Source organism: Monodelphis domestica, chromosome 1 (genome assembly GCF_027887165.1).
Source record: "Monodelphis domestica isolate mMonDom1 chromosome 1, mMonDom1.pri, whole genome shotgun sequence".
Classification (NCBI taxonomy): domain Eukaryota; kingdom Metazoa; phylum Chordata; class Mammalia; order Didelphimorphia; family Didelphidae; genus Monodelphis; species Monodelphis domestica.
In genome coordinates, this window is record NC_077227.1 from 655,370,253 (window position 1) to 655,389,159 (window position 18,907).

Below are 18,907 nucleotides of genomic sequence, written 5' to 3' on the forward strand. Positions count from 1 at the left end.
GGTGTTCAGATTCTTATCCAAGATTTCATTATTACTCAAAGTACTTAATTTCTTTTTAGCAGTATAATTTTCCCCCCTATAATTGCCAGAATTGGGTATTAGTCATTGGATGTGACAAGCCTTGGGAATCTCTCCACCACCATAATCAAGATAGATTACCAATATGACAAAATACCTCTCCACTAATCACTGTTTGTTGATCTAGCACCACTTTATGTCCCTCAATAGGGAGTTTCTGAGGAAATTATCTCTCTTCTTTCTGAGAACATTATGTTACTCTTTTTGTAGTATATATCTTTTTTGTAGTATATATCCCCTTTTTTTTGGCTTCTTCCAAAAGGATACAGATGTATTCTCTATAAAAAAGCCTCAAACCCAATAAATAAATAACCTCACAGTTCCTTCTTCCTATCCTCCTTTTCATCGTATTTGTCAATATACCAAATTCCTTACACTAGTTTGGATTCCTGCCTCTGACTTGTCATAGATTTTTTTTTCCTTTATTTTATCTTCTTGGACTATTTCTTCCACCTAAAAAGACAACATTTCATTCTCTCTGACAGGCCAGAAGGTAAAAAGTATTCCTTCATTGCTTTAACCTTCTCACCTACATTGGAGAAAACTGAAGTCAACTATTCCATTGTTTTGGGGTGACATAGAAGACTGGGCTTCCCTATATTCCTTGCCACAATATCCTAATTCCTCAGCCATAATATTTGTCCTGCCTTTATAGACTGCAGTTTCCAAGCATTGTCATCTAGCTTTCTTTTGTAACCTAAAGACCTCTGGACCTTGCCATTTACACTCCCCTTGTACTCTTAGAACTGCTTGACCTTGTCATCTGTCCCATAGTTGAACTTTTTATGAGTTCCCTGAGAATGAGAACTGTCTTTTTTCCTATTTATAGGTTAACCACTTAACACAAATGCTTGAAATATATTGAACACTTAATAAGTGAATTATCATTTATTCATGTATTACTCTACCAGGGGGATCAAACTACATATTATGAAGTAATTATTGAGCGATCCTGAAAGACAAAGAAAGTATAATATTCTTCGCTGGGAAATAACCTTTATCCTGCATGCATGCAGAAAATCATGACTGATAATTCTCTCTGTCTCTCACCACTACCTATCACAAAAAAAAGCCACAGCTCTGCTCATTATAGAACAAGCTCCTTTCAGTGAAAAGGTCTCATTTATGCTTTTTAGAAAATATTTGCCCACCTATTGGGCATTGTCTAGTACACCTTTTCCCAGTTCTTCTTAATTAGCAATTAATAGGTTTTTTAGCAATATCCTAAAGCAAACAGTAGCGACATTCTGCAATTCTCTGCAAGTATCCTTTTTTCTAAAGAAATTTTAACTCCTAGGGACTTGCTGTCTCTTCTTTCTAACCTTTCTCTCTTCTGGTCATGCTGATTGCTCATATCATATCTTTACTTGGGGCCACTGGCTTCTGTGAGCTGCTCAGGTATTTTACATGCTTCATTTTGCTATGTTTTAAGTATCAGGATTCTTTTCAATGTGATTTTACTTATAATGGAATAAACAATCTACAAGTTTCTTGAAGTCTGTGAGCAAAGCATCAACATAAATATTATAATCTCAGCATTGATTGGTATGTCTACACACATCTACTGATATATAAGATATGGTTTGTATTTCCTGTAGCTCGCAGACCCTTTTGCTGAGGATTGGCTGTGTTATGTCGAGAATTTATAATGGAAGCTAGGTCTTTAATTTCTGTGAAATATAATGAGGGAGTATCACTGGCTAGGACCTTGTCATAAGAAATTATAAATGTCAAATTTGATACTATCAAGAGAAATGTGATATGAATTCTGCATACAAGGAGACTCTGCACCATACAATCTAAGAAGCAGCCAAAATTGGAGTGTTGAGGTAGATGTCAAAATTCCTCAGTAGAATCAACAACATCCCCATCAGGCTGTTGATTTGAGGTATGTAATTTAAATCTCAGAATAATGACTGATAGAATTTGTGAAAAGTGTGCTTTCAATAACCAAACAAGTTTCATAGAATGTTGTAATCAAGTGAAAAGGGTACTAAATATTTTATTATGGAACATGTTTGGCTCCCCAAAACTTGGAAGAATTTAAGGTACTTCTGTTCAGTGTTCTTTTTTTTATTCTAGTTACAAGCAACTTTTGCTGCCTATGAATCTGAGGAAGCTAGATAAATGACATCAATTTCCAGAATGCTTTGGATCAGATTGAGTATTCTAAAGTTGTAGGATGAAAACCATATTTAGTTTATTATTTGAACTACTTGAAAGTTGCAATGAACAAGTTATAGCAATGTTTTAACTGTGTTCCATTCTCTTTCTCCCAATCATTGTTATGTAAAAGTAAAAGTAGAAAAAAAAAGAGTAAAAGCAGACAAGGGGATGTGATTACCTATTACTTCTTTAAAATCACTAAAAATCACTAAAGTCTAACTACAATAATTCAAAGACTACAAAACACCAGTAGGAACTCAAAGAAACTGAAATCATTCAGTTTCACTACAATGTCTATGACACAAATATATTATAAGATCATGGCCATTTACCCTGCTACTTTAGCTGATCAATTTTCAGGTTATCATCCAATGATTCCCTGCCCTCTTTAATTTTATTTGGTTTGCTCCCTAAAAAAACAAAGAGAATCAATATCTTCCAGCTATCAAAAATATGTACCCAATTAAAGCAATCTCTAAGGTGGTTGTTGTTAAGCTATTTCAGTTATGTCTGGCTCTTTATGATCCCATTTGGGACTTTTTTTAGCAAGGATACTGAAATGGTTTGCCATTTCCTTCTCCAGTTCATTTTACAGGTGAGGAAACTGAGGCAAATAGCATTTAGTGACTTGTCAAGGGTCATACAGCTAGTAAGTGTCTGAAATAGTATTTTATCTCAGAGAGAAGAATCTTCCTGTCCCCATGTCCAGTATTCTATCTACCACATCACCTACTTGCCACAATTGCTAAGATTTATAACTATTTCTTCCCCAATTATATACAATCTTTGTTTCTACCTTATATCACCACTCCTCTGTTGCTGTGGAAAAATCAATTGATCCTATCCTTTCTCTGAGCCATGTGCTTTAGCAAAAGTAGAACAAGTCCTTAGGGAATGATGCTGGGCCTTGGCAAACCCAACAAAATTGTCCAAGTTCTACAATTCAAGAGAATTAGTTCCCATGCCAGGCACAGCTGCTCTATGGTCATTTTCAGTTAGAATTCTTTTTTTTTCTAGTTGCCCATTGAATAGAAATTGCCAATAAGAAGGTGGATTTCTGGTTCAGATTTCTTTTGGGACAAGGTGCCACCTGTTCTCTGTCTCTATTTAGAGCTTATTCAAAATAATTTTGTTTGGGTGAAGATCAACATACCTGGAGAGAAGAAGACTGTGACATTCTTAAGGATAAGGTTACTTCTCACTAGTGTACAACTCTTCCTTTTGTGGCTATGTATAAATAAAATACACATATTTATATGTATATAAATAGATATAAAGCAAAAGAAATAATTTTGAATGACTATGTGCTACTACTATTAAGTGCCTACCAAGTGCCTACTACTCTGTGGATATCATCTGTAGCAAATGGATCAATAAAAAAATAAGTAAAAACTTATTCATTTATTTATTGAGCCATCTAGTAAGTACCACCAAATATTTCATTATTTCATTAAATGATTAAATCCTATATATTGGTCTTACCTCTCAAATTCTGCTCAATACACCTTGCGGGCATGGGTAATGTCATTTACAGCTTTTCTACACTCTTCTCTCACCTTCCAGTGCCTAGCATTGTATTAATAGACACAAGATTTATTGATAAGAGTTTTTTTTTTAATTTGGCAAATGAATTTAATCATGCAACCTGTGTAGTGTAACTTTCTGACATTACCTAGCATCTGTTGATGCCAAGGAAGAAAGAGACAAGTCATCTTAATGCATTACTTTTCCCCAGTCAGTCTTAAAGTAGGACTTGCGGCCCCACCCCTTTCCACCTTCTATTGTTTGTGTGTGTTTATAATTAATTCTTTGCATTTGTCTTCATGGATCATTTAACTTAGGATGGATAAAGCATTCATACATATGCTCAGGAGAGCCATCTTGACCTGATTGTATGAGGTGACCCAAATGAGAGAATTATATCTTTCTGGTATAGGTAGGGCTGAGGTTTAGAAGAGTCTGGAAAGTCTGTGCTTTAATAAATAAACTTGCATCCATTTACATTACCCAGTAGAGGCTTTGGGCATTGTCTGCAGGCTTCTTTGTATGGTTTAAATAGCTTTTTGTCCTTTAGAGCTATCTAGAAACCTGATGGTGGATTTCACCTTTTCTATCCTATACCTCTGATAATATTGACAGGTGCAGAAAGACCAATTTTCTTTAAACAAGTCTTTGTTGTGGAAAAGGTCTGTGCTTCTCTCTCTTACTCTATCACTTTTTTTCCTCCCTCAAAAGGGATATTGATTATTGCAGAAGAAAGAAAATCAGATACTTATATAGAAATGCACAAGAACATAAGAAATACTGTGAATTAGGATTACCCTATGTTTCAAGATTTTCCCAATATGAATCTGCATCAAAAAAGTTTCTAAATTACCTACATATGCCATTCATCTCATGTGATAGGTATTAAGGAAATTTTGTTGAATTGAATTTCTAGAATTCCAAGTATAAACCTGTAGACTATTATTTACAATAGGAAGGAGGAATGGAGAGGAAGATAATGATATAGCTGGATTGTTAGTGGAAAGGCAGTAAAAACAGAGGTGGTAGAAGGAATTAAAGACTTGACCATATTTTGGTCTCTGTTTTCAAGTGTATATAAATTTATAGGAGGAATAAGATGGAGTTTGCTCAATATGAATTTGATATGCTTGAACTCCTCACCCCATCTGCTGCAGAGTAATTGGCACATAGTCGATTCTACAGGAGATGAATTACCCTAGCAAATTAGATTTTATTATTTACTATTTAGCATGCCCCACCAACTTTCCCTCACAGTCTGTTGGACAAACAAACTGCTTCAGTTTTAAATACATTTCATCTCTATCAGCCTAGATGACTTTCACTTTGTCTTCCTAGCACAATGCTTATGACAGACTCCAGGTAATCAAGGAAACTTCTAAATAATTTTGCAAAATCTAAGAATCTTGTGTTCCCTATCAATATCCCTAACTTAGAGCATTTTTTCTATCAAATATTTTTCTACCCAAGTCAGGAACTTCAGAACCTTCAAAGCATATTCTGTGCAAGCAACATATGTAACTTCCATTAATAACTTTCAAATTGTTTTCCATTCAGAGGAAAATAATCCTAAGGTCTCAACCTGTTCCTCATTGGAGTCAAGTCACTCCATAAGCCAGACTCCCACTGGTAGGAAACCAGTGGGGCTTTTGCCTATGATTGGAGTATCAGGTTGGCCCCTGGATGTATGTAGGAGGCAGATTAACCTCTCTGTGGTAGGCAGCTGCAATGCGACAGCTGGATCTAAAATCTAATTTTGCTGTAATAAGACTTCTGCTGCACCCTTCAGTGTTTTGGTGCCTAATATTTAATATTACAAAAGCAAATTGACTCTGTCTTCATATGTTTACTCGGTTGGCATGAAGGAAAGGCCCCAGTTACCTTTAGAATATGCTTTAGCTTGCCTGGACACTTGCTGACACTTATTACAATTGCTGCCCCAACTCTGCTAAGGCTCTCCAGGAATTTCCTGAGATTTATAGTGGTAAAAAGGAACAAACAGCCCACTTGGGTCATAAAATTTACAAGTCATTATCAAGTGCTGTCTCAGTATTTTGTTCATTGCAATCTCTGATTCTGATTACCTAAGACCCAATGCAATAAGACCAGAATCCCATAGCTGGACATGCTTTGATGCTTTCCATAGAGTGGTCTCAAAAATATTTTCAAAATTCAATATTTTGACCCTTCCCTCATTAACTTCCCTACCTCCATGAGTGATAGGATGATAGATGCCTGAAACTGGCAGAGAAAAAACAATGGAAACCAGTCCAAAATGGAAAGAAAAAAGCTAAGGCACTGCAGATATTGTCTAAAAAAGAAGTTAAGGATCTTCTAAGAAGAAGCACCTGGTGACACATCTAAAACTCTGTCAGTGCCTCAGCTGGGGCTTACTATGTTCTCTTGGTGAGACTAATGGGATGATCATATACTCAGTCAAAGGAACAGAATAATTTCTGGGTGAAAAAGTTACATTTACTCTATTGTATGACTACAGACAAATCCCTGTTCCTAGGAAAAGTACACAATCCATTGTTTGATGTAGATAGGTGCTATGGGGTGGGCCAGCCTCCCACAGGGGATGGGGTCTTGGAGGTGGGACAGTGTCGGTGGAATGATGGATGGGACACAGTTTTCATATTCAACCCACAGCACAGGTTTCACAGGATAAATGGCTCTGCCTTTGTTGAGACCTGGCTTTATTTTATACCCTCATGATCACACATCTACTTGGTACACAGTTTCATTTTCAACATACATGTTTCCACAGAACCTAACAACAGACAGGAAACCTAGGGAGATAGTCAAAGAAACATGGCTTTCTCATTCATAAAATGAGGCTAATAATAGTAACTATTGCAAGAGATTGCTGTGCAGATCAAATGAAATGATATAGGCAAAATGCTTTGCAAACCTTAAAGACTCATAATACTCATGCAATTACTACTGTGGTTAGTACCCTTTGTCTATGCTTCTATAACCTTCCTAAGCCTATTTTCTCATCTGTAAGATGTGAATGATAATACCTACATTGCCTATCTTTCAGGGTGGTACTGAAGAGTGTCTAATAAACCCAAAGTTCCAAATAAATGTGAACAATAAATGTATGAATGTATGATTTCCATACATATATTTGGGACAAATTGGGTTATTGAATAAGAAGAGAGTAGGCCATTTTCTCTTTGGCAAATTGCAAAGTTCTTTTAATGAACCCCAAGATTATGCTTGAAACAAAAACTTACCCTTTTAATGAAAGTAATTTCACGTTATTTGACCACATCCAAGAATAATAAAGTCTAAAAAAACTGAAGATGAGGATCACCCAAAGAGCAAAGGAGTGGCAGGTGGCATTTGAGATATATTAATCATATTGCCCAGGATCATACAGCTACATCTAATATCAAATTCAAACTCTGGTCTTCTTAACTCCAAGTCCAATACTCCATCCTTTGTCTCACTACCTACAATCTAGTAACTTAGAGTTGCATATTTAACATGCCATATCCAGGATTCTCACTCAAATATCTTGGCTCTCAGCTGATTCCTTTGTCCACTATATCATGTTGTCTCCTATCTGCCAGGAGCTATCAAGGCCATGAACAAATTCTGCAATATTTGTTGGATGTTTCCTAATGAATCGTGTGTTTATTCATTCATTAAATTTGAATGAATGGGATTTGACTCATTCTGCTTAATAGTAGAGGATAGATCTAGGTGCAAAGGATTTACAAAGAGGCAAATTTCATCCATGGATGAGGAAAATCTTTCTGTCAAGAGCTGTCCAAAATGCAATGGCCTGTCTCAGGAGACAGAGCTTTTCCTATCTCTTGAAGTCTTAAAGCACAGACTTTATAACCACATGGTAGAGTCATTGTTCAGGAGATTCTTTCTCAGGAGTAGGTTGAATCAGATTAATGGGGTTTAGCCTGCTATCCATAAACTTTTAAAAACATATTTTAACAACTGCATTTCAATATAATTTATTTTATATAAAATTATAATGCTATGAGTTTGTTTTATACATTTAAAAGTAATATTCTAAGAAGGCTTTACTTACTTCCTGAAAGAACAGCATAAAAAATGTTAAGAGCCCCTAGACTAGACAGATGGTGAAATACTTATCACCTCTGAAATGTGATTCTGTTGAATGTGTACTATGTAAGTGGAGTTAGGAGATGGTTACATTTGGGGTAATTTACAGATAAGCTATAACTCAGCTTCATTTTAGAAATTTCCCTGACCAGAGGCAAGAATATTCAGTTTTATGGGAGATAAGGAAGCAAATTTGTCTATATCTGGAACAAATAATCATTTCTAGTGCTAAGGCATTCAGTAAGGATAGGCAGTAAAATGATAACAGGGTCAGTAAAAATGAAGGTCACTGTCAATGATCATATATACTGACCAGTGAGAAGATAAATGCTACATTTTAAAAAATAAGTAACAATTGTTCAGTGATAAATTTAATTGTATTGACTTGTAAAGTTGGCCTAGAAACAGGACAAAGGAAAAACTATAAAATGCTGTTAAACATTTGAAGAAAAATGAGGTAGGAAAATAAGATATTGTTGGAGTGGTCATTGAGGTAGGTAAATGTTTGTTGACAATGGTACTTTTGTCTTTAGGCCATTAACACTCCAGGCTACAGAAAAGCCTGTAAATTATTTCTTCATCCTCAGCAGAATGAGAAATGGTGAAAGAAATAAAAGAAATTAATATAATGTATTTTTAAATGGTGCTCAGAAAAAAAAAACTCTTCAAAATAATCAGTCATGAGCCTTCCATGTGAACTTGTTGTAGTTATGACTGGCTTTGTTCTGTCAGCAAAGGATTATTCGTATCAAAGAGGGAATAGTTCTTTCTGAATACAGGTAGAGCAGAGGAAGATGAGTCCCATAGAGAAAGGGGCTTCATCAAAAAACACCGGGCAGACTCATCAACACCCTCAAATGACAGAGTTAATGGTAGATGATTATGAAGAAAAAGATAGTTTTTAGTGCCCCCTCACTCAATGTAATCAACTCAAGTCAGTAGGCATGGATTAAGGATTTCCTATGTGTCAAGACTGTGCTAAAGTTTGAGGAATAGAAAGAAAGCAGAAAAAAAACTCCACAACTCTTCAAGGAGTTTACATTCTAACAAAAGAAATAACATATAAGCATTTAGGTAAATACAAGATATATACAGAGTAGAGGGAAGAGACTCAGGAAAGGGATGGCGTGAATCACATAGGGCACCTGAAGAAAGCTTTGTGAAGTGGGTCAGACTTCAGTAATGTCCTGAAAGAAGTCATGGAATGTAGTAAGACTTGAAGGCGAGAGATCCATGGAGTTCCACAGGTGAGGGATGGCTAGTACAAAGGCATAGAGACAGAAGATGAAGAGTCATATTCAAGGAAATGCAAGTAGACCAGTATTTCTGGCACACTGAATGTGTGAAGAAGATAAGCATGTATATGAATCGAAAAGTCAGAAGGAAACAGGTTTCTTTGGTTTGGTTACCAACTTTAGTCTGTCAGCCTGTCCTTTCATTATCACTCATCAAAGAATTGGATTGATTTCATGCTTTGCTACTAATCGCACATAGAGAAGATTTTGAAGCATCCTTTTGTTTTTAAACCAGTTTTGAGGTTTTATTATCTCAGAGATGTTAGTTGAAGAGAGTGGAGCTCTATTGAAGAAAAAAAAAACCATTCATATTATATACAGAAAACTCCAGTCTTTCCTTCTAAAAATATCTGTGTGTTTTACTGCAGGTTACAGGTAATATTATAAAGTAGAGAAAATCTGTCTTCAGTGCCCTCAGCCAACCAGTTATATCCCCTGATCTCCTTTCTTTACTGTCTGGCATGGGTACTCAGCATTCTATGCTTTTTCTCCTTCAAAGCTTATGTATGACAATCCAAAATCATTTTACCTTAATGTGTAAACTGTAAACTTAAAGTATTACTTTTCTCACAAGGATGTGCCTTTAAACATGTATCAAAGCTTTAAACTTAAGAGATCAGGTGTAGGAGATGTTTGTTGTGTTTTTCTTTTCCCTCTAAAGAACAAGACTGAAACCAAGTATCACTTATTCTGGTCCATCTCTGTGAAAGGATGGTACTTAGATTGATCTCTGCTGTCTCTTCTAAATCTGACAATCCATGCCTACCTAGATTAGCTGCCTATCTATACTTAAATGTTTATTTTCTAATGCCTTTATAACACCTATACAAAGCATAAAGGGGAAGAAATTGAAAGCTCGTTTTCAAGTATGGTTAAAGTTAAAGAAGAGCTACTAAAATATGTTACTTGATTGAGATACAGCTTGGTATAAAGTTAGATAGGGCACCGAGCTTACTTAGAATCAGGACGGTATATATTCAGAACCCTTGCAGACAGCTAGGTGGCAAAAGGAATAGAGTACTATATATGTCTAGAGTCAGAAAGAAAGGATTTCAAAACTACCCTTAGCCACTTACTAGATGTGTGATCTTGGGCAGCACTTACCTCCAGTCTGTCTCAGTTTCCTAAACTGTAAAATAGGGATCAGAATAGCACCCACTTCAGTAATGTCATGAGGATTAATAATGTGAGATATCAATGTTGTGAGGTGAGGTATATTTATATATATTTATAAAGTACTTAGTACAGTTCCTGGAACATAGTAGGCACTTAATATGTAGTTTTCCCTTCTCCCTTCCTTACACACTACGGTTGTTTTCAGGATTAAGATAATGTTTGTAAAACTTAGAAAACTTAGTGAGTTTTCAATAAATGCTTCCTTGCTCTTTACTTCCTGTGTGATTCTAAGCAAGTCTTGTAACTTCCTCATGACTTAGTTTCCTCATCTGTAAAATGAAGAGGGTCAGAGCAGGAGTATGACACTTTATAACTTGTAAGATTTCATTAACTTCTCAATTTATGATCTTATTAAGTTTTAAAACAGTCTTCTACTCATGATACACAAATTCTCTGGTTTCATTAATAGAAAATATGAATCTTATAGCCTAGTGACACTTTTGAATTGCAGTTAGAGTTGCTTTTTTGTTTTTTAATCTCAGAATGAGAGCATTTGAAGGATCAGCTTTGCTTTATCCTCTATATTCAATATTCTACATGCTTTTAATTTAGGAACTTTCCCAAACAGTAAAACTTGACTATTTATTATTAAATTGCTATTTAGAACCACTAGTTATTTTTCAACTCTACCCTGGGTTTCTTCTTCATTATGGAATCATGAGAAAAAATATTGTCACTCATGGCATCGTTTTCTGTAGGTCAACATGATCCTCTTAAGTAATCAAAAGGAAACAATGGCCTTAATTTTCTCTTCTTAACATGTGAGATCAAGGATTGTTTCTAAGATCCACTTCTTCCAAACATTTGCTTTCTTCTGGAGTGTTTATAGACTGTTCTATCATATTTATTTTTAAGGGAGATGTATATTTTACTTTCTTCCCTCAAGTAAGACTATTGTGGTGGATATGAGGCAGTTCCTGACTTAAAGTTGTTCTTCTACTCATTCACTTCATATGTAGTTATGCAAAAGGAGATTAAACTGGAGAAAATGAAATTCTAAACCTCATAGTATGAGCTGATTGCTCCCAAGAGGTAAGAAGATGGAACTCTTCCTGCTGAAATAGCATTCTACAATTAGCCCAGGCATCATGCACTTTTTTTTTGTTTCTAGCCACATGTAGATTTGAGAGAAATTTTGTAGCATGTCAGAGCTTGGATATCAGTTTCTTTAGTGAATTTAATGAATCCCAACACTGGAACATTTTATATTCCAGTCAGAAGAAAGAGAAGCAATTATATGCCACAGTGGTCCTTTCCTCACATGGAAACTTATTGTATTTGTTTTTTTTGTTTTTGTTTTTGTTTTGCTACCTTGAGTATCCCTAAGGTACTCTCTGTGTCATCAGAGTGATTACCTTTTTGGGGTGCTCTTTTAATTAAAGTAAATGATATTAAAATGTAGAGGTAGGTGTAGATATAGATAAAAAGAAAATCTTAATAAAATAATTAATATGAACTGAAATTATTTGTAGGACTAAAATCAGAAATAACCCTAATTCAATTATATTAATGCCTTCAGGAGAATACCCTATTAGTTCTTTAGTCATCATCAAATCTATATCTCAGATCCAGGTTCATATAGCCAGGTGTCTACTGCACTGAACCTTAGACACCATCTGATAACTCAATTTCAATGTCTAAATCCTGAATGATGATAAATATTCCAAAAAGCTGAGGTATGAAGAGAATATTTTTCAAGTATAGAGGAAACCCCATGAGAAGACACAGAGACCGAAGAAAGAATGCCGAAATCAGGCCTACATCTAAGCAGGCATGATTTGTTGGAACATAAATTGAATGAAATATGAAGTAAATCTGGGAAGGCAAGATGAAGTCAGGTTATGGATGACTCTAAATATCAGAATAAGTTCATATTTTAATCATGGAGACAATTTGAAGCCAGACTTAAACTTTTACCTAAATCTTCTGTGTGCTTTATCTCACATATATTAGGTCATAAATGTCTAACCATTATTTCATCCTTTATAACACAACTCAGATTATTACTTCCCTCTTCAGTCCCCCACCATTTCGACTCTAATATGGTCTCCTATTTGTTTACTTCTAACATCTATTCAAGGACAGCTAGATGCAACAGGGATTAGATGTCAGCCTGGAATCAGAAAGACATCCTCCTAAATTCAAATCTGACCTCAGATATTTAGTAGCTGAGACCCTGTGCAAGTCACTGAATTGCATTTGCTTCAGTTTTCCATATGTAAATGTACTTAAATTAAATATAAGGATGATGTGTCTTGAAGCATCTGTGTCTTGAAAACCCTAAATTGGGTCACAAAAGGTTGGATAAAAATAAAAACAGTCAAACAACAACAAAAACATCTATTCAATAACTTCATCTTGGTTTTCTGATTTCAGACTCTTTCCAACTAATTATCCTACAAACTTCTTCCAGTGAATTAGGGAAAGCAGGAAGGAGGAATTATGTGGGAGAGGTATACTGTGATGGTTAATGAATTGTACATAGCCAATATATTGCAATACAATTCCAAGATTATCCTTCCCTGGCCTGATTTTTTTTCATCAGTGGATGAAGGTGTAAAATAAAGCCAAAGTTCAGTCTAATAGGTTGGGTGATCATGATCCAGAAATGTCAGTGTTTTCAACTCCACTAATAGAAGAAAATTGGTATAGTGTGAAGAATAAAAAAAATCATTCATTAGATGCTTAATCTGTGCCAAATACTGTGCTAAATTCTGGGAATACAATACAAAAACAAAGGCCTTACATGCAGGGAGCTTATCTTCTGATCAGGAAAACAATATATACAGGGGAGTGATATGGGAGGACATTTTGGTCTAGAAATTTACAGAGATGATAAATAAGCCTATAAAGGAGCGGAAAGCAGGGGACAGAGTTGGAGGATGAGTGGGAAGCAATATAACATTATAGGAAATATCCCAAGAATATAGAGTGGAGTAAAGCATTGCCAGAGAATCCAAAGCACCAGGTTAAAGTTAGAGTATCTGGGTTCAAATCTTTGCCTCTCCACTTACTACTAGGAGGACCCTGGGCAAGTCATCTTAAACCTCTCTGAGCTTCATAACTCCTCTGTAAAACTAAGGCATTTGGCTAAAACAACCTTTAAGTTTTCTTCCAGGCTTACCTCTCTGATCCTATAATAATGACTTCATAAACCTATATTCCAACTAACCATGAAAAGTAAGAGAAATGCATACCTATAAACAGTATGATAGAAAATAAAACAGAAACAAAATATGTCACCTACACTATCTTTCCCAACATTTCAAAAGATTTGTTAATTGCTCACAATATAAGTTCAGGCTTTGGGAGGTAAAAACCAGACTCCATCATGGTCTCTTTTCTTTAGTAAATACATTGTGTCACTAGAAATATACATTCTATTATATAAAATCAAAAGTTATGCACGTAAAAACCAAGATACAGATGAATACAAAGTAAAGTGGTTAATTCAGGGACTATGCAATGTTACTGATACATTGAAAGCTGATAGAAAGAACTCAGTCAACAAACATTAAACCTAGTCACTGGACTAAGCAATGGGGATACAAAGAAAGGTGAATCTCCTATTTCCCAGTCTTCTCAATGTGCCAAAAAATGAAGTTCCTGCCCTCAAAAAGAATACATTCTGGGGCAGCTGGGTAGCTCAGTGGATTGAGAGCCAGGCCTAGAGACAGGAGGTCCTAGGTTCAAATCTGGCCTCAGTCACTTCCCAGCTGTGTGACCCTAGGCAAGTCACTTAACCCACATTGCCTAGCCCTTACCACTCTTCTGCCTTGGAGCCAATACGCAGTATTGACTTCAAGATGGAAGGTAAGGGTTTAAAAAAAAAGAATACATTCTACTGAGGATGGGGGCATGTGATTAAGTACTTGTAAAATAGATGCAGAATACTTGGAAAATTAGATGAAGAAGGAAGAATCAGAGAATCCATAAGGTTGCTATAGAAAATAGGTTTTGATCTGAGTTTTAAAAGAAAACGGGGAAATCAGAGGCAGAGCTGAGGGGACAGAACATTTTAGGCATGGGGAACAGTTTGGCATTTTGGCCTTTTGAAGCATGCATAAAAGATCTGTGACTAAACAGAAGAGTGGTCTGAGGCAGGACACAATAGTATTCAAGAATTCAAACAACATTATTGGGGCTAAGGTTAAATCTGCAAGACAGAATAAGAGGAAATGGATTTAAATGTAGTCCAAGAATTGGATTTGGACATGAGAAATAATTTCCTAAATAGAAAGCTTTTGCAACCTTAGTAGTCTGAGAGCTTGATAATCATAGGATAGAGTTATCATCCTAGAATAATGTCATCTTCACAGAATCTTTGTAGCCATTTGTTTTGTGTTTTCGTAGTCAACAATAGAAATAATTACCTAAATATTGTGATGTTGGCACTCTTTCAAATTGTAAATATGTTTATTGATTCTATAATTAAAGGCATAAGTTCCTATTCTCTGCCTCTCTAGCTCTGTTTTCCAGTAAATTGACCCCTTGCTCCTTTCTGACTCTATTCACAGGTGACTTGTATATAGGAGGAGTCGCCAAAGAGATGTACAAATCATTGCCAAAATTAGTCCATGCCAAGGAAGGCTTTCAAGGCTGCCTGGCATCAGTGGATTTAAACGGACGGCTCCCAGACCTCATCTCTGATGCTCTTTTTTGTAATGGACAGATAGAAAGAGGATGTGAAGGTATGATATCTGTTTTTACATGCTAGAAATTTCTGCTGTAATATTGAAAACAAGCACCAAATTTATTAGTCTACAAAATCTTTGCACAAGCTATCCCTTTGCTTTCTTCCCCTCAAAAAATGATAGACAAGAAATCTTTAATATCTTTTTTTCACTTTTCTACTCATTACATAAACATTAACTTTTCAAAGGCTTTTTGAAGTCTTTCTAGAAATGTTTATACCTCATTAGGGATTATATGTTCACACATATGGGTAATTTCTATTCTTATGTTTCTTGAAAAAGTCATGGGGGGTGGCAGCTGGGTTTCTCAGTGGTTTGAGAGCCAGGCCTAGAGATGGGAGGTCCTGGGTTCAAATGTGGCCTCAGACACTTCCTAGCTGTGTGGCCCTGGGCAAGTCACTTAATCCCCATTGCCTAGTCCTTACTGCTCTTCTGCCTTGGAGCCAATACACAGTATTGACTCCAAGACGGAAGGTAAGGGTTTAAAAAAAAAAAAGAAAAAGTCATTTTGAAGTTCACCTATTTAGTACTATCTTTCACTTAAAACTCATTTTACTTTACCATAGTCTTTGAGAATGAAAAAAAAAATATTTACATTAGAATTCATGAATCAGTCTGAGAACATTGTTTTAAACTTCCCTTCCAAAAGACTAAAGCTAGAAAACTTTTGATATCCTCTGTCTCTAAGGGTCATTTGACCATGTTAGGGTTTTCTCTTAATATTGTCAATATTTGGTTGTATATGTCCCCATTTGCCACACACACACACACACACACACAGACACATATATATATATATCCTATAGTAACCTGAAGTGATATTGTCCAATTCAGAAATGTTTTCAAGTACCTTATTATTTCCATCCCAATATAAGCTGGTAGAGTATTTTTAGATTCTGTCCTTTTTTCAGAGTTTTTCAGTTAACTAATCAAATTATTTTTACCAGTTCTCTCTCAATAAATGTAATTTACTCATGTTATCTTGGATTTAGCCACTTTGATTTCTTATATTTACTGTTGATCTTCCTTTAATTTGGAATCACTTTTGAAATTGTAGTTTCTGACAAGGAAAGTTCAGATCAAGGGAAAAGGAAAAGTCTATCAGCCTTAAATCTAGTGTCTAACACTATTTTCTTCAACCTTCTGTTTAACCATATGGAAACCTGAAGATAAGATAGAATTACTCTTGGCCTTTACTTACAGTTTAATTACTAGATATAGAATTACCTTGCATTTAATTGCTAAACTCAGAGTTTACTTTGCTTTGTAAAATTGAAGGATTCCAAAAAATGTTTCTATTAAAAAAAAAAAACCACAGTTCTCACACTAGTGAGTCTATTTTGAGGAAATATTAAATTTGCGTGTGTGGAATGACTAATGGTCATCAATTCATATATTTTGTAATTTCAAATGTTTGCATATTGAGTTTTACTAAACCCAGATGCATGTATGTGTTTTTATTTTAATATACTAACAGACATGAGAGAAATAAGTCTCTCCTTCAAATGAATAAACTCTTGTGATTAAATGCATAGACTATGAGGCATAAAGGAAATGATCTAGAGCTGTGGGACACAATTCATAAAACTGAATGGAAGACATAATTCAAAAATATGGGAAAACTATTCAAAAACAAAACTAATGGAGAACTTGCTATGATTTAAAGACAGAATTCTGCCAGCAGTTTTAAAATAGCCTCTTGCCCTAGAGACAGGAGAGGGTAGAACTGAGAGAGATATTTTATTCCCTCATTACTTACCAGAGCTTCCTGGTAAAAATGATTTTATAATAGTTACATTATTTATATTATTTGCCAGAATGGTATAATATGTAACCTAGTTCAGAAGACTTGTTATATAGTCTCTTATTAACCTTGCCTATTAATCATTATTTTTGGAAATTAACTGGCATATGGTATTGGCCCCACATATTGGTCTTTTTAGGACTTGGGTATCTGGCCAAATTAGATCCTTTTCACATAAGGAACAGTTCTTTTATGTTGTCCTCCTAATATTCCTCTCACCAAAACAAATCACTTTGACCCTTAATTTTTCTTCGATGTTCTTATGCCCAAACATTTTTTTACTCCTAGTATTTAATAAACTTTGATTTCTCAACCTCTATTCTTCCCTAATGTTTTGTTCCCCATCTTATAGGTTAACAACTTTGCAGAATAATTCAGTGTTAATTCCAGCCTCTACAACTTTTAGGAATAACATCAGTTGTAACTTCCATAAGCATAGCCAAAAAATATGCATTATTTTTTTGTGTGTTTGCTAATCAAATTCTAGATCCTGAAGAAATGATCTCTCTAAATATCTCCTTAGTATTCATTCTCTCGGAATTCATATCTCCAAACCAAATTGGCATTCATCTTCCAAATTGCCTGAAAAATTGTAAACTTGATATAATCAGTAAAAAAGCTTATCCTGATTCTGAATCTATCTCCCCTACCAAGAGCATTTTGCTCTCAGCATCTGTAGTGCTGGAAACATTTCCCAGTCTACCCTTCAACAATCACTGGTCTCCTATCATGGAAAACCCACCTTAGTGATGATTCACTAACACCATTCTCCAGTTTGAGCTCTGTTTGTTGAAGGTCCTACCAATTTTATTTAGACTATAAGATAGAATAGTGTTAGATAATTATAATTTGTGATGTTTCAGTTTGATTTATTATCTAACCAAGATGCTGTCCTTACATATAGTGAGAGAACAAAACTTGCTTATTTCTCCACAACAAAAACTCTTTCATTTGACTTCCTTACTTTGTCATTTTGTTCCCTGACATTTTTAGATGCTTGATACAAAAGTCCTTGTGACTTGTTGTCTTAGTTTAATTCAGTGATAAAATAAGTGGGGCATTATGTAAGGGAAGTGTAAATAAATTCAGAGACAGGTCATGTGTAAATATCTGCAAATGTTTACATGGTGCTTCTGGAAAATGTTTGAGAAAATGAATAAGGTGGAAAATGTGTCTTGTTGGTTAGTGGGTTGTAATGTCTATAATGCCTGAAATAAAAAAAAAATTCAAATTACAAAATGTTTCAAATGGTTCTTTTCCCCTCAAACCCAAGTTAAGCAGAATGATCGACTAGTGTGTCCCTAATTTTTCATGTCTTAGATGTCTATATCCTTGCTTGATACAGCTGAAGAATTATTTTTAAGACTAAGAGATTGAAATTTGGATTACGTTTTCTCAATAGCTTTGCTTTTACTTATCAAAAATAATATTATACAACAACCTCAAAACCCCTGTTAACTCTTAGAAGTGTCAGCTCCCCCCCACCTTCTTGTCAATGAGGGACAATACATATAGACCCTGTGTAAGTCAGCAACTCAATAGGAATGTGGCTTTTCCTCTACTTTCTGGATATTTGATTATTCCAGTAAATCTTTTAAATGTTGCCCTAAGTATTTTCAAATAGTGTTGTCCTTATTTCTCAACAATTGTTTTACATAAAGTATTTTATCATAGGTAGTCTCAAAAAAACTAAGTGACTCATAGGTTCTCAATTTCTGTTCATTCTTTGACACAAACCTGAACAAAACTAGAGTGATGTAGGTTCCTTAGAGCCCTTACCTATGTAATAGTAATAATAGTGCATTATATATTCATTAATTTGCTGTCTACTAAGTCAGAAGTTGTTGTCTACTAAGTCAGAAGTTGGGACAATTAAGATATAATATGAGCCATTTTTTCCCTTTTGCACTATATATAAAAAACAGCTCTACTAAGTAAATTAACAGTATAGATAAGATCTTAAGGGGAATATTTATGTAGTATACTTATGTAGAAGATGAACAACTTTCCAGGCCTTAAGAGACAATTATCTATATATAAGAACATATCATTCTAATTCCAAATAGTTCATTAAATAA

At 35.0% G+C, this 18,907-nt stretch overlaps 1 protein-coding gene across 44 annotated transcripts in view; it reads left to right on the plus strand.

The window, feature by feature from the left end:
* Positions 1-18,907, plus strand: part of NRXN1 (neurexin 1) — a 1,454,617-nt gene that overhangs the window by 693,537 nt on the left and 742,173 nt on the right. For all 44 annotated transcript variants that reach the window (XM_003339683.3, XM_056823682.1, XM_056823689.1 and 41 more), the window contains one exon: positions 14,849-15,022. In XM_003339683.3, coding sequence (XP_003339731.1) covers positions 14,849-15,022 — 174 coding nt within the window. The remainder of the gene's footprint in view (positions 1-14,848; positions 15,023-18,907) is intronic.